Source organism: Heterocephalus glaber, unplaced genomic scaffold (assembly GCF_053883595.1).
Source record: "Heterocephalus glaber isolate CG9 unplaced genomic scaffold, H.glaber_assembly_v1.0 deba00001457, whole genome shotgun sequence".
In the NCBI taxonomy this organism is placed as follows: Eukaryota; Metazoa; Chordata; class Mammalia; order Rodentia; family Bathyergidae; genus Heterocephalus; species Heterocephalus glaber.
Genome location: NW_028258305.1, coordinates 42,404,340 through 42,419,851, shown reverse-complemented (window position 1 = coordinate 42,419,851; position 15,512 = coordinate 42,404,340). Strand labels below are relative to the sequence as shown.

At 53.0% G+C, this 15,512-nt stretch overlaps 1 protein-coding gene across 7 annotated transcripts in view; it reads right to left on the bottom strand.

The window, feature by feature from the left end:
- Positions 1-2,108: 2,108 nt before the first annotated feature.
- The window catches only part of Dnmt3a (DNA methyltransferase 3 alpha), a 100,267-nt gene continuing 86,863 nt past the window's right edge, over positions 2,109-15,512 (bottom strand). For all 7 annotated transcript variants that reach the window (XM_004839114.4, XM_004839113.4, XM_004839112.4 and 4 more), the window contains 7 exons: positions 14,097-14,242; positions 13,114-13,204; positions 12,796-12,944; positions 11,681-11,766; positions 9,740-9,809; positions 9,046-9,164; positions 2,109-8,220 (listed from right to left, as the gene is read on the bottom strand). In XM_004839114.4, the coding sequence (XP_004839171.1) occupies positions 8,079-8,220; positions 9,046-9,164; positions 9,740-9,809; positions 11,681-11,766; positions 12,796-12,944; positions 13,114-13,204; positions 14,097-14,242 (803 nt within the window). In that variant the 3' untranslated portion in view covers positions 2,109-8,078. The remainder of the gene's footprint in view (positions 8,221-9,045; positions 9,165-9,739; positions 9,810-11,680; positions 11,767-12,795; positions 12,945-13,113; positions 13,205-14,096; positions 14,243-15,512) is intronic.

The following is a 15,512-nucleotide window of genomic DNA, read 5'->3' as shown; positions in this document are numbered from 1 at the left end:
TTTCCTTTTCCCTTCCTTCGCTTTCTCTCCGCCTCCCTTGTTTCCTTTTTCACTTGAACATGTTTTCCTATTTCCCAATATCTATCCTCCACTGAGAAACAATGCAGTATTTAAACTTGTGCATCTCATTTATTTCACTTAAGATTGTGGTCTCGAGGTACATCCGTTTTCCTACAAATGACCCAAGTTTAACCTTCTTCATGGCAGAGTAGCACTCCACTGTATATAAATGTTTTCTTTACAGGATGGTTTTTCTTAGCCAAATGGCCGGGCAGCTCCTTCCCTCCTGCCAGTTCTCCAGTGCCTGGGTGCTCAGGCATGGCTTTCAGAGCTAAGAGCCCTCCTGCCTTCCCACCTCTCTTCAACCTTGGAGCCAATCTCTGAGATTCGGTCCCTCCCAGAATTCCTGCAGGCAAACACATCTGCACACTCAGGGGACCAACTAATCCTTCTACGCCTTGCTTGGAGCTTCTGAGTCCTCCCCGTGGGGCCAGCACATGTGCGGCCAGTTGCGTATGGTCTGTCCCCTCTGGGACACATGAGAAACCTGCATGGGGCCCTGAGAGGTGCCGAGGTCGCTGGGAAGAGTGACACGTCCTGTGGCAGGCCCTTTCTGCTGCCCCTGTCCGTGGCTGTGAGGGCGGTGTGAGGCTCTCAGCAGCTGTTGACCCTGGTCGTCAGCCTCAGAGCGTTCCTGGGCGGGAAGCTCAGGACAGGGCTCCTTCTTTCTTTGTGTGGTTTTTTTTTTGGTACTGGGGATCGAACTCAGGTCCTTGCGCTTTCGAGGCAGATGGCGGAACCACTGAGCTAAATCCCCAGCCCGAGGCTCCTTCTTTCTGAGCGGAGAAGCCCAGCGTGGAAGGTGCATTACCTGCCTGTCAGTTTCGGGGAAGAGATCAGGCCAATGGCAGGAACCAACTCCACAGCCATCTATTTTCCAACAATTAGTCTCATTTCCGTGAATCTATTTCAAGAAAAAAAAAAATGTAGGGGGAAAAGCCAAAAACATAAAAATGTTTATTGAAGCTCCATTTATAGCTGAAATAAATGTATATATAGTAACAAACATTCAACAAGAAAATGTCATGCAGCTATTTGAAAAAAAAAGATTCTACATCAACAGTGAAAAATACTGAGAAAAAGGCAGGGTAAAAGTTAAACATATACTTACAACTTTGAGGGGGAGAAAAAAGAAAAGGAGAAGGAAAGAAAAAGCATCCACGAAGAAGTCTTAATCTAGTTATGTTTTCCCCTTTCTCTCCAACTTTCCCTTTATCACTTTTTTTTGTGTTTTGAGACAAGAGTCTCGCAGTGTAGCCCAGGCTGGCCTTGAACTTGCATGTCTCCTCCCGGCTCAGCCTCCCAGTGCTGAGATTACAGGGGTGCACCTCCACACCCCTTTATCACATTTTTGAACACTGCCACGGGTAGTGACGTCCTAAACCTCCAGGCCAGGCTGGGTAGGAAAGAACCCTCAAGCAACCCTGCTCTAGGAGCAGAAGCCGAGGGCCTCAGGAGTGTGGCATCTACATGGGTAGGGACAGGAAGTCGGGGACTGTTAAGCAGTCACGAGAACAAAGGGTCAGAGGTGCGTGAGGCCCGACCCACCGGGATGACCGAGCAGACTGAGATCGAGGACCGTAGACTGCGCGGGCCCCACCTCGGGCCCTGCCTCGGCCGGGGGTAGGAAGTGGCCAGCAGCCTCCCCACGACTCACCCGGGACGGTCCAGGCCCTTCAGGTGCTCGGCAGCATCTGCAAGGATCTCCTCCCGACTCTAGCTTCCCATAGCACACTTGGCTTGGTTCCTCCGGGTCGCTCCCCCCAGACCGTGCGTCCTCCCTGGCCAGTCCCACTGCAGGGCGGCTTTACTGCTCCAACTGGCGCCACACTTGTCTGCCCATCGACCTGGACTCACTGTCAGCCAGAATCTCTCTGCTGGGCAACCACAGGGCTGACGGCTGACAGGCAGCCCTGTCGAGCCGGAGCCTGAGCCCAAGCCCGAGCCCGAGCCTGAGCCCAGCTCCTCCCCACCGAGGTACTTCAGCCTTCTGCAGAAGGGCTGCGAACAGTCGTGTCAGGGCAAATGAGACGCAAGACAAAAGGACATTATTAAGGTGCTTTTTCCGTTTTTCTTTTTGCACAAAAACAGTCCATTTATTCAAGTGTTCTCCAGCACAAGTACATTAGAAAGGAGCTTTATTATATTCTTCTGGGCACAAAAAAAAATGTGATGAAGGCGGAACTGACAGACTTTCTACATCTGCTGTATGCATTGACCTCTTTAATTATTTCATAAACAGCTATGTCACGAGCATCACGTACACAGAGATACAAAAGAACACCAGGCGGGCATGGCAGGGCCATGTGGAGCCCCACGCACGGTCCTGGGTGTCCCCGAAACCAGACTGTGAAATGTACATTATTATTGTCAATAAATAGAGAAGCAACCCTAAAAAAAAAAATACAGTGGTGAAAGGATGCTGGAACCAGGAAAAACAAACAAAAAGGAGGAGGAGGAGGAGAAGAAGAAGAAGAAGAAGAAGAAAAAAAAAAAGGCAACAGGAACTTAAGAGAAAGGAAAAAGGGCTGGGGAGGGAAGTCCGGGAGGTCCTGCGTTTAGCTGCGTGGAATGTGGAGTAAAAGTGCTCTGCCACCCGGGTCAAAGCGAAATCGTCTGTAACAGTAAAGTTATTACCAAATCAGCTACGGAGTTTATTCTTCAGTATGAATACATGATTTCCCACAAATAAGTAAGCACCCGCTACTTCAATGCCTCAGCTAAAACACGTGAAATCGCTCACTTAGTTTTCAAGTACAAAGTTAAAATGCCTTTTTAATAATAATATATCAGAGTAAAATAATAGTCTCTTTTAAACTCCACTACAAGAAAACAAAACAAACAGTCATTGTCCAGACAGCAGACTTAATTTAACAATATATATTTTTAATAAAATGTTTTAGCACCTTGTTGAGTCACCTCCTCCCTCTGCGTATTCTAAGGAATTTCAGCATTTTTGTTGTCTGTTGAATTCTAGGGCTTTGCAACCAAATCGGTCTGTAAATGAAATGGGACTACAGTGACGCTTTAGACCGCTGCTCATGTCGTCAGGCACAGGCTGAGGCTGCCAGCTGGGGTTTGGAGGAGCAAATCTGGGAGTTTTCCAGTTACCGGAGTTTGAGTCCAGGGGCCCCTCCGGAAGTTAGCAAGTCCCCACGAGCGCAGGGCCTTCCACCGTTCTCCTCCCTGCGTTCACCGGCCACGACACCACTGCCTGGGGCCAGAGACAGGTCCCCAACCAGAGGGCCACCTTAATCTGGGTCTCTGAATGCAGCAGGTATGAGCTCCTCACCTCCAAAGACCAAAGCCTTCCTTTACCAAAACATAAAGGTCGAAAGCACACCCTGCAACAGTGGAGTTCATCCTTCCAATCCACCTATGCCCTTCCCGACCCCAGCACAAGGCCTGGCCAGGAGGCTGCTGCGACTTGAAGTTAACCCCTGGCCGCCTGAGTGGCCAGAAGGGCCACTGCCCCTTCGAGGCATCTCTTTGTAATACCTTCTCTAGGCTGGGGGCAGGGGGTTCAGCGCTTCCTGCCAGGGGGACAACTGGGGGCTCTAGACATGGCACTGGGCACAGGCAGACTAGAGCAAGATCTGATGACAAACTCAGCTCCCTGGCAGGGTGGCTCTGCTGTCCCCTGACTAAACCGAGCCAGCAGCCCTCTTCAGGGCACGCCCCAGCTAGCAGGCTCCCAGGAAAGGTCAGCTCCGAAAGATACTAGCAGCACAACGCTGCACCATGCACAACGGCAACAGGAAGTCAAGACCCACTCTGCGCACACTTCTACAATCAACAACAGGAAAACTAGTGACTGCTTTTCCTGGAAGAGCATCTCCCAGATGGCTCAGCTTCATTGCTTCCACAGCTGCTGGAGGCAGTGAGTGACTGGAGCATCCTGGGCTGCAGGCTGGGCAGCCTTGCCCTCCTTCACACCGAGCTTGCCTGTCTGGGCCACACCCTGGCCGGCCACTCAAGAAAACTACACGGGCCTCTGCCTGCCGAGCACGCCCAGGCCTGTCGGAAAGCTAAGAAGTCCTAGGAGCTTTTTGGGGAAGTCTGCTTTCTGATAGGATGTTCACTAGCAGGGAGGCTCTGGGGTCTAGAAAGACAGACAGCAGATGTAAGACCCCTGACCCTCACCTGCTGGCCCCAAGCACAGTTTGCCAGTTGGTCCCACGGGGAAGGGGTTAGCACCAGCCAGCCTGACACCCTGCTGGGATCGAGTGAGCACCTCCGGCAGGAGGCCAAGGCTCTGGGGCTCTGGGACCCTGGCACTAGCACCAGCTGCCTCCCCCAGGCAAGGACCGTGGGTCTCTTTGGCACCATGTTCCACTTGGCACCTGCAGGAGGGAAATGTCACCCTTGGTCCCCAGGGCAAAACAGACCTCCTCTCTGGAAAGGAAACCCACAGGGAATGCTCCAGGACTCTACTGACTTTCTTGGTTTTCCCCACTCCACTGCCTCTACTGTTGGCCTCATCTATAGCAAGCCCAGCAATCCCTGCCTACTGCTCCCATGACCTTACCTCAGCTAATGAGGCAGAGCTCCCCTTTAGAAGGCACCCCAGACCTGTCCCCAGGAGTCGCCCCACAGCGGTGGAGGTGGAGGAAGAGCAACCCAGCTTGGCCAAGATGGCGCAGCAGCCCTAGAGTCCTCTACATCCTAGCAAGTTTAACTGTGAGAGCAAGCCCACAGGTCGGCCTGAAGAAAAGCTGGTGATTAGCTTCTGTCCCTATATGGGACCCATTCTGGGGGTCACCACAGTGAGGGGAACAGGTGCTAGGTAGCCAGCCACAAGGCCGCCTCTGGGCCCAGCATCCACTCTCGGAGGAAGCTGGCCAGCCTGCGCTGGGCTTGTCACACCCTTGGCAACCACAGGCCTTCCCCAGGCCCTGCACCAAGCCCTGGGGGAAGCACCAGGCCCAGCTAAGGTGGTGCTAGGGCCATCGGGAAAAGCTAACTCCTTCACATAAGCCGGGGACAGAGCTTGGGAGAGCCATAGTACTAGGAGGTGGTGGCCCAGACTGTCCTGCGGCTGCGAGCCGGGAAGACCTCGGCGCTGGCCAGCGGGGGAGGGAGCACCTTGGACTGCCAGAAGCAGCCGTCCTCCCCGCAGCCCTCCTGGACCGGTGCTGGTGGACTCCAGGCGAGAATAAAGCTCTGCTCGGGCAAGGAGGGGACGGGCCAACACATTTAGCATGGGGGTGGGGGTGGGGTCTCCCCTCTTCTAGTTGCTCCAGTCCCGGGCATCTAGCCACCACCTGCCACATCAGGAAAGTGCCAGGGAGCAAGCGGGTGTGACCTTCAACTCCGCCCATGAAGGAAGCCGGCAGAGTGGGGCCAGGACTACACGCCCCAAAAAGGAACAAGACAAGCCACCAGCTGTGCACTTACTTCTGAGCAATGAGCAAGGGGTTCAAAGCCTCGGTTTAGTTTTGTTACTAATTACTGATTTGCTTTATTCAAAAGGTTAGCTTTAGTCCCAGTTTTGCCTTTTTTCTTTCCCAATGGAAGCCCCATAACCAAGACAGACAGAGATGTCAATTTGATTTTGGTTGGGTGAATAGGTAGGGGGAGCGGAGGGCTGACTTTACTGGTGCCTAAAGTTGCAGGTCGGAATCACAGGTTGCTAACAGAAGAATCTTTGACATCACCAGGGGGAAAGGGGCTTAGAACACGACCTGCTAGAGGAAGCACCTGCTCCATCAAACCTCCTCGTCCTGCCTTCAGCACCTAGCAACTTCTGAGATCGACAGCCTGCCTGCAATCAGGGCAACAGAGGTAAAGAGCTGCTCGGGCTGACTCCACAAAGTCCTGAATCTGGGGAGAGGAGCCGGGGCTCCCTGGTGTGTGAGTGCACTCGCTATGCGTCCAAACAGAAGCGGGTTTCTGTGCATGTGAGAACTGACTGGTGTGGGGCTCTGTCTGCGGCGGGGACCCGGGCTCAGCACTGAGCCCGGCCCCCCCCAGCCCACCGTGTAATATTTCTTATACATGACCCTAACTACGGATTTATATAGCGCCTATCGTAGGCCCCATCTTTCTAGGGATGCGGACTTGGGACCATGTGCTTGATGGCACACCTCCCAGTTCTGCCGGTCCCAGGAGGTGCCGCCCCCCCTCCCATTATAAAATATATATCTCTATATGCCACATATCTACACCCCATCCACCCGGGCAAGCTCTGCCCGTCGGGCTCTCAGCCCCGAGCCAACAGTGCCATCACCTCACCGCCAGTGCAGGGCTGCCGGGCTGCCAGCCCTGGTGGGAGGCAGAACAAAGTGCGAGCACGTGGGGCCTAGGTGCTGCCGACTCGAGGAAGAGCACAGCTATCATCAGACCGAACACTAGAAAATAGACACACAGCACTCCAGCCACACACACAAGGAGAGGGGCTGCCCCAGCCCCTCCCCGGCCCTGACACACCTGATCACGAGGAGGGGAAGAAGAAGAGAAGAGGGGCTCCCTGGCCACCCAACTTGTCTCTGCGCCACCCAGTGGCCCACCTGGCCCGAGGGGAGAAGCCAGGGCACCAGAGCCACTGCTGCCTTAGAAGCACCCTGCTCTCCGCACCTTGGTTTGAAACCTAAAGGGCTTTTGTTTTCTGAAAGAAAATCTCAAAACAAACAATTATAACCAGAACCCTACGAATAATGATAATAAAAGGTGTCATCAGCCTCCCAGTATAAAACTGCAGCCTTTGGAGATGACCAAAAACATCACATTCCAGGGGCCCAGAGCCGCCTTGTGCACAGAGGGGAGGATCGTGGGGCCTCATAAAAGAACACACAAAAGGCGACTTAGACAGGAAAGCACCAGTACGTTTTGTATGTTTTTTTATTTGCTCCAGGTGGGGTTTGTAACTGTCACTTTCCCACACTCTGGATTATTTCTGATCCCACCACAAGGAGCCCTCGACTCTGCTAACAGGAGAGATCGGGAATGAAGTCTCCTTACCCTGCATCTTGCCAAGGGAGTCTCCGTTTTCAAGAGATTTCAAAGGTTACTGCATGAACCCAGATGAGCTCCACGCTCAGCTCCCCAGCTCCCCTCTTGCAGCTTATTAAGAACCAAGGGGGAAACCCCACCAGACAGCACGGCATCTCCGAGCTGAATCCCTTTTCCCATCCTTGGTTAAAACCCTTTGCACATAAGGCCAGGTGGAAGCTGATGTTTTTACTCATCTCGCTGTTTTAAAGCACCATTATGAAGTCAGGTTGTACAGTAGTTAACAGTACCTTTTATATATATATCTCATATCTATCATATATATATATAAACTGTAAACAAGAGGTAACAGCGGCTTCTAGAAACTGGTTTTCTTCAAGGTTTCCTGTGTGGTAGGCACCTGAAATGCTGTAGAAAAGTATCTGTGTGGAAAGCTCGCCTCCCTGCTGCTAGTTGGGCTCTGTCTGTATGACCAGGAATGGTGCTGGTAAGACGGCTCGGAGGCTGGGCGGGGTGGGGGGCGGCCACCGAGCGAGTGTCTGACTTTCTGCCCCTGCTTGTGCTCCTATCTGATCAGGCTAGAGACAACAACAACAAAAAGATATATAGTAAAAAGAAAAATACCCAATATATAGATTTCTATAGAGTTTCCTTTTCCATCTCTCTGGCCTCTCCTCTGCTAGGTATCACTATTGTTTGTTACTGATTTTTGCTGCATTAACTCTTGTTTCAGTCACAGCAAGAAACAAAAACCCAAACAAACAGAAAACCCCTCTGAAAGAGTAGAAAACAAAAGGTTTGACCCAAAAAGGGGGGGAGTAGGGAGGGGGCTTGGTTTTGTTTTTTAAATAGGACTGAAGATTGACATTGAAAAATCAGGAGATGACGTCCAACCCTTTTCACAAGGCAAAGCCCTCCGGTATTTCCGCCTCTGTGGTTTTTGTTTTAAATTCCTTTTTCTCTTCTGGGTGCTGATACTTCTCTTCATCCTCATGTTCTTGGTGTTTTATTGTGTTTGTGTTTTTTGTTTAACTTTGTGTCACTACCTCAGTTTGCCCCCATGTCCCTTACACACAAGCAAAATATTCCTTCAGCGGAGCGAAGAGGTGACGGATGACTGGCACGCTCCAGGACCGGCCCAGCAGTCTCTGCCTCGCCAAGCGGCTCATGTTGGAGACGTCGGTATAGTGGACAGGGAAGCCAAACACCCTGGGGAGAAGAGCGGAGAGGCCAGGGTGAGTGCAGGTGCCCGGAAGCCTGCTGATCACAGGGCAGGAGCGGGCGACCGGGGCGTCAAGCACCTCTCACACCCGCACCCCTGAGGCCCCGCTCCATCCAAGGCCTCTGCCCTCCACACTCCGCACTCGCCTGGACCACTGCTGGCGTCCAGGCTGTCTGCTGGCCTCTGTGGACCCAAAGGTAGTTAACATCATTCCTGCCCCAAGACTCACACAGGGCAGAAACAAAGCCAGCATTTGTAAAAAGGCCTAAAATGCCTCCCTGGCAAGCTCTACAATTCTCCTGCAAGCGAGGTCCACATCCACGATGGACAGCTTGAGTCCGAATACAAAACGTGCACATTTGGAGGAGAGGAGCTCCAAGTTCAAGGATTTCCTGTTTGCTCTGGTTGCTTGTGTAAATGGTCTTTTTGTCTGCTAAACCCTAGTTCTAGAAGAACCAGGAGCTGAACCAGCCCTGAGTCCAACTTGCACCAAATGAGGGTTCAGGGGCTGAGTGGTCCACCCACACCCTGGGCGCTGCACTGCCCCATCTCCTAAACACTGCAGCACCCGTCAGGGAAGCCTTGGGAGCCCAGGCACCAGAAAAGTGTTCCTACACCCTCGATTTAGGACCAGCTGTAACATGTGCAACAATCCTCCCCCAGCCCTGCCATGCTGGGCAAGGCTCGGGAAAAGCCCCTCACAGGACTTGTAGAAAACAAGCCTGGCGGGCAAGAAAGGAAGCCTGACCACACCCCTGGAAAGCACAGCAGTCAGAACACAGGGCACAGATGACCCGAGGAGATGCGGGTACCTTTCCATTTCAGTGCACCATAAGATGTCCTCTTTCTCATTCATGAAGACGGGGAAATGCTGGTCTTTGCCCTGCTTTATGGAGTTTGACCTGGTAGTAATGGTCCTCACTTTGCTGAACTAGAAGATGTAGAGGAGAAAAGGGGGATGAGCACACACCTGGCGGGGCGGGGTGGGGCAGAGTGGGTTCACAGGCGTGAGCCCCGTCCCTGCAGTCCTGCTTCTCCTTCCCCACCGAGGCCACCCGGCCCCCCTCGGCCCAGTCCAGCTAGCCAGACTTGAGGCGGCAGCTCTGGCCACTACCCTTCCTAAGTCCTCTGAGGCTCCCAGATGCACTGCAGGTCCACGGTCCCGAGTCCTGGCGCCTGTGGGCAGAGCCTAACGCCCTTTGCACTCACAGCAGATTTCTCCAGAGAGAAACCCACATTCTAGGAGACCCCCTGCTCTGATGACCCCTACAGTGAGCCTTGGTCAAAAACATGTTTTAAAGGCCACAGCACGACCCAGAACTGTGTTAAAGACTCCTCTGCACCTACCTCCCGAGGGAGGGAGGAAGCCCTGAAGGCCCTGGACCACCCCAGCCAACTGGCCACCTGTCTCCGCCCGAGGCCCCGAGGTGCAGGCAGGACCAGGACGACGCCCTGGCATCGCTCCACCTCATCCCGCCCCAGCAAAGGTCCTAGTGTGGGGCTGACCTTGGCTATTCTGCCATGTTCCAGACACTCCTGCAGCTCCAGCTTATCGTTCACAGTGGATGCCAGTGGCCTAAAAGGTAGAGGAGAGGTCATGACAGCAGAAACCCGGGGGACAGCAGGAAGGTCCCCGGCAAGGGTGCTCACCTGCAGCAGCCCCGACTCACGAGGACAGCAGAGGTTACAACCCAAAAGTGGTCTCAAACTACCAAGAGGCAGACAGGCTGCCCCGAATGGGGAGAAAAAGCCCCATTCTGTCTGTAAACTCTGGGACAAGGTCTCATTATCTAGTCCAGCTGGCCTGGAACTCACAACCCTCCTGTCCTGCCCCCAGTGCTGGGAACCCCACACCAGGCAAGAGCACAATTTTTTTAAAATTGATTATTTTTAGATATGCTGTTTTGTCTCACAATAAAGCAAGCTTTAGGGGTGAGAGAATGTTCTCTGTCTTGAGTTATTCTGAGGCTGGCTTGGAACTCTCGGCAATCCTCCTGCCTCAGTGAGTGGTGGGATCAGAGGCGTGTGCCACCACACATGGCTGAATCCTGATGGATACTGATGGTTCATGGTGTGCACACTTTAAACATACAGTCAAAGACAAGTTCTGCAAAGTCCCCAACGACTAAAATTCTGCGACACTCCTTGGGGCAGCCAGACAAGCAACGCCCATCGGCCTGCTGTGACATTAGGAGTGCTGAATGAGGGTCCCTAAGGCACTCTTGATCTCAGCGTGGGGACCGGGGCCAGCCTCCTTGTCTGCTGTCTACTTGCACGCACAGCCTGGTTGGCGCCACATGGTCCCTCTGCTATTTCTAGAACTTCAGAACCCTTATATTCTAGGGTTGGAAGAAGTGGGTGGCAATAATCCTACTGGACCGCGGTCTGTCGGGGACAGGAAACCAGTAGTTCCACAGAAACATGGGACCAAGCAGCAGCATCTCCTTCCCACCACCAAGCTCTTGTAAAAGACAGGTCTCTGCCAAAAGGTATGTGATGGGAAAGGCCCTCCAAGCTCTCGTGAGCAGCAGGGAGGAGCTGACTGAAAACAAGTTAAGTGGGGCTTTCCATTTACAGGTATGCCAAGGAGGTTTAAAATCTATGACTCAATATGTGTTGGGAAACACAATGCTCCATAATGAGTCTCCAGACCAGGTGGCACTCTCTCTGCTTTCTAACTGCAACTCCAGAACAATTCCTGTCTCCAAAGGCCTTTCTATGATGCAATTATTACACCCAAAGGAATGAAATTTTCCTTAGTCCTGGATATTAAGACCTTTACCCGTATAATCTGAATGAGGAAAATCCTTCCCTTCCAACAGAGGACACAAAGCCAGCAGTGTGAAAGAAAACCAGCAGAACCCTCAAACTTAGATGCTGCCGCTTCAGATTCCCTCTCCTGGGTGCCACATCCTCCCCTCGCCATCCCTTCCCACAGGCATTCTCTCAAGAGCGCCTAAGGACAGGCTGGCCCTGGACACACTGAGTGAGGCGGGGAGAAAGGTCTAACTCCAGAGCACAGGCTTCTTTCGCGGAAAAAAAAAAAAAAAAAAAATGCACTTTGCTTTTCTGTGTTTCTAGAGATGAACCCCGGGCCTCCTGCATAGGTCAGCGCTCCAGCACTCACTAAGGTGCCCTGCAGGCCTCAAACCTGCGCTCTTCCCACTTCAGCCTCCCACGAAGCTGGGATTACCTGTGTGCACCTCTGTGCCCAGCTAAGAATGCAACGTTCAAAGTCCTGTTTAGACCACCAATCACTGGCTTCTTGAGGCAAATATTTTCTATACCGACTCTCCCTTCTCAAGGAATAAAAAAACACAGCAGAGCAGCAGGCACCGAGCAAAGGAGGCCAGCCCGGAGGGTGCCCTCAGTGTCCCCCTCCCTGGGCCATCCCGTCTGTAGACACCACCACGGCACCCACCCCCTGGCCCTGGCGCTCTCACCAACCTGTTCATACCGGGAAGGTTACCCCAGAAGTAGCGGGCCCTGTGTGCAGCTGACACTTCTTTGGCATCAATCATCACAGGGTTGGACTGTGAAACAGGAGAGTTTAAAGATGAACATTAACTAGTGCTGGGTGATTCTGCTGCATGAGAGCCCAAAGCCCTCAAAGGCTCACATTTCTTTCTCAAGTAGTCACAAACCGTGGTAGCCTGAAGCCCCTGGGAAAAGCTGGAATTAACCCTAGCCTCACACACAAACCCCAAACCTTGCCACATTCTGGATGCTCTCACCAGAACATTCCAGACCAGCTTGTCCCAATCAGCTTCGGAATTCTTGCCCGTGGGCACTGCTCCTTGCTATAGCCACTAGTCTACCAGTCTGTATTTGAAACAAGGCCAGTGGGACTGAGGAATGGGATTTTTCATGTTAATAGACACACGTGGCCAATGGCTACCATACTGGACAAGGTGTCTCAGACCATCCAGACTCTTCAGACAGAGCAGGCGCCCACAAGCCTGGGTGTGTGCATGGTGTCCAGATTATAAGCCAAACAGATGCCCATTCACATTTAAAGTCACACGACAAGCCTGAGGTGTTATTCAGCCTAAGAGCCAGTGGCCCATCCAAGAATGACTCTGGCAGCATGCCTCACAAACGACTAAGAAGTGAACCGGGACTCAGGTCACAGGATAGTCACAGGGTATAAATTGTGATAAGGGTGTCTGCTTCCAGGTGCCAGCCATAAAGCCAGGGAATGATGACGGGCGGTCGGGTCAGAGAAAATTGAATGTGGTATCCTAAAGGTGCGCCCAGTATAACAGCTGAGAATCCCCCTCCCAAAGCGCCTGCTACCTCACACTAATTAAAGACAGTTGGGTCCTTCATCATGAGGTCAACACTCAGTACTACATCAGAGGACAACACATGCTCCTTCTGGCGGCCTCTAACACTAGCTCCTCCTGTTGTACTTAGGAAGCCCTGAGCAGCCCACAGTCTCCTTTCAAAGCAGAAGTTCCCAGTCCCCAGCTCCACAATGCGGATGAGACAGGAAGGAAGCAGAAATCCAAGATAGAAGCCATTAGTGAGCTGGCTGGGCAATCCAAGGTTGCTGGCTATACCTCGAGAAATCGTGAGATGTCCCTCTTGTCACTAACGCCCATGGCCACCACATTCTCAAAGAGCCAGAAGAAGGGGCGGTCATCTCCCTCCTTGGGCCGCGCATCATGCAGGAGGCGGTAGAACTCAAAGAACAGCCGGCCAGTGCCCTCTGAGAGGTCAGAAGAGGAAATCATCAGCTGGGGCTGTCTGCATCAGACAGTGGTATGGGGGAAGGTAAGGTCACGAGAGCAGCTGTCCCAGGGCAGAATGACACCCAAGGAGAAAACCTAAGTGCTGAAGCACCATTGCAAGGGGCAGAGGGTGAGGACAGGACCTACCGTAGAGTCCCTTTCGGGCAGGGTTGACGATGGAGAGGTCATTGCAGGGACTGCCCCCAATCACCAGATCGAATGGGCCCCACTCCTGGATCTGGGAGGATAAAGGTACTATGACAGGCCTGCTGTCCAGGGACAGAGGCAGAGAGGAAGAACTGAGCTGTGAACGTGGCAAAGCCATGGAGGCTCTCTGGACCCAGGTCCTGGACAGGGAGGAAGCACAAACTAGACCGTGCCTGAGGCCAGCAGGGAGCCCAGGGTGAGCCAAGCAGGAGCAGCAGGGACTGGGTGGGAAGTGCTCCAGGTGGGTCCTCACACTGAGCACTACGGGCGGGGCATCTGGGCCATGTGAGTGTCCTCAGGACTCAAGAAGGGCAGAGGGCCTGAGGAAGATGCTGCTGGAGGCCCCTAAACAGTGGCGGGTAAGCCATAAAGCCATTTGCCGGAAGTATTAGGAGCGTCAGGAGTACAGGAACCTTTCCAATCCAAAGCACTGTGTCATAAAGGGCACTGAAACCAGCCCAGAGAGCAGATGGAGAGCCAAAATGCAATTCCCCTAATCTCTTTTGGCAGTACTGGGGATCAAAACCATGGCCTCACAACTGCAATGTAAGTGCTCCACTGCTAAGGTACCCCCCCAGCCCCTTCATGGCACCAGGGCTCAAGCCCAAGGGGACTCTATCACTGAGCTATATCCCCAGTTGTTCTTGAGAGGATCTTGCTAAATTGCCCAGGCTGGCCTTAAAGTAGCAGCAATCTCCCTGTCTCAGTCTCCCAAGTGGCTGGGAAAATGGGATTCCCATTTTTAATCTGCCCACGACCCTCCCAAGCCAAAGAAGAAAAATAGATGGAAGGTAAGGAGAGAGAACCTGAGGGCAGGGGATGAGTAGAAGGGCAGACAAACAGAATGGAAAGGAGCATGGGCGGCCTCAGGAGCTGTGTGCAGGGGAAGAGAAGGCAAGGTGCATCCCACAGCATTGACATACGTGCTTCTGCGTGACGCTGCGGACGTCCCCGACGTACATGATCTTCCCCTGGTGCCGCACCATGCCCACTGTAATGGAGTCTTCACACACCTCTGAGGCAATGTAGCGGTCCACCTGGATGCCCAGGTCCTTCAGCACCAGGAGCCCTGTGCCAGCCAGCAGAGAGCACTGTCAACTGGGGCCACTGGGGCCCTGGCACCTGGTCTTAGCAGGCGAGCCCTCTGGCCAGGTGGACGTAGGGGCTCAGCTGCAGTCGAAGCCCTACTGTACCCATGAAGGGGCCGGAAATTCTTTGTTGCCCAAACTGGAACATCAATGGCCAGAGAGCTCCGTGGTTCTGGTTCAGACCCAGCTTGGCCTAGTTAGAAAGTGGTCAGAGAGGGCCGAGGATTTAGCTCAGTGGTTCTGCTGCCTGCCTCACAACCGAAAGGTCCTGAGTTCGATCCCCAGTCCAAAAAAAAAGTAGTTCCCTCTTCTCAACAGTGCTAAACAGCAGCTGACCTTTGGCCTCTGTGTAAGTGGGAGGGGAAAGAGATGTTCACACCTGCTCTCCAGATGGGGGCTAAAGGACCTGAGGTTCAATCCCTGGTACCAAAAAAATCAATCAATAAAAAATAAAATAAAGAGTACTAATGCAAGGAAAGTGGTCAGAGCCAGGAGACCGACCACAGTAGGCAGTTTGGGGAAGAACAGCTGTTGCCTTTGGGCCAGCCTCTCTGTATAGCTTCTATTCTTGCCTCTTGGTCCCTCCTCACCCCTCTACAGCTCCTGCTGCAATTCCACCCAACCTTCAAGCCCCAACCGAGGGCCATCTGCTCTAAGGATGCTCCCCCACCCTGCCTGCAGCTCTCTGGAAACATCTCCCCTTCCTCTGGAGGTCTGCAGTACTTCGCATCTCAATCTCAGAACAGTTTATCTTCCTAATTCAGCTCCTCTCAGATTGCAAGTGTCCTCGAGACAAGTATACATCCTCTGAGCTGACTTCCTTACCATGACCCCTCTATTAGTGATTAGTGGTGCTGCCTCAGGCAAGGAAGCAGGACTGGAAGAGAAACTGGGGGACTTTAGGAGAATGAGGGGCAGTGGTACCATTTCTAGGGTCCCAACAGGTATCCCTGGCAAGGAACTTTTACACCCTCGTGGGTGTGAAGTGATTTCAGAAGGCTCAGAGGCAGCATGGGAAACCAAAGCTGCACACAAACTCTCTAGATTTACAGGCCACCAGCAGGGGCCAAGAACAGAAGACAAACATCTAGCTGGGGTGATGGCCACACCTCACCCTTGGGCCAAGGTCCCTGGACTCAGACTGCCAGTACTGCTCTCTGGTCACAGGAAGACCCAAGGTTTATGACAGCAATTCTGCTCTGGAGACCCAAGAGGCTCTCAGCCTGGGGAGATGGCAGAAGAGTAGCTACA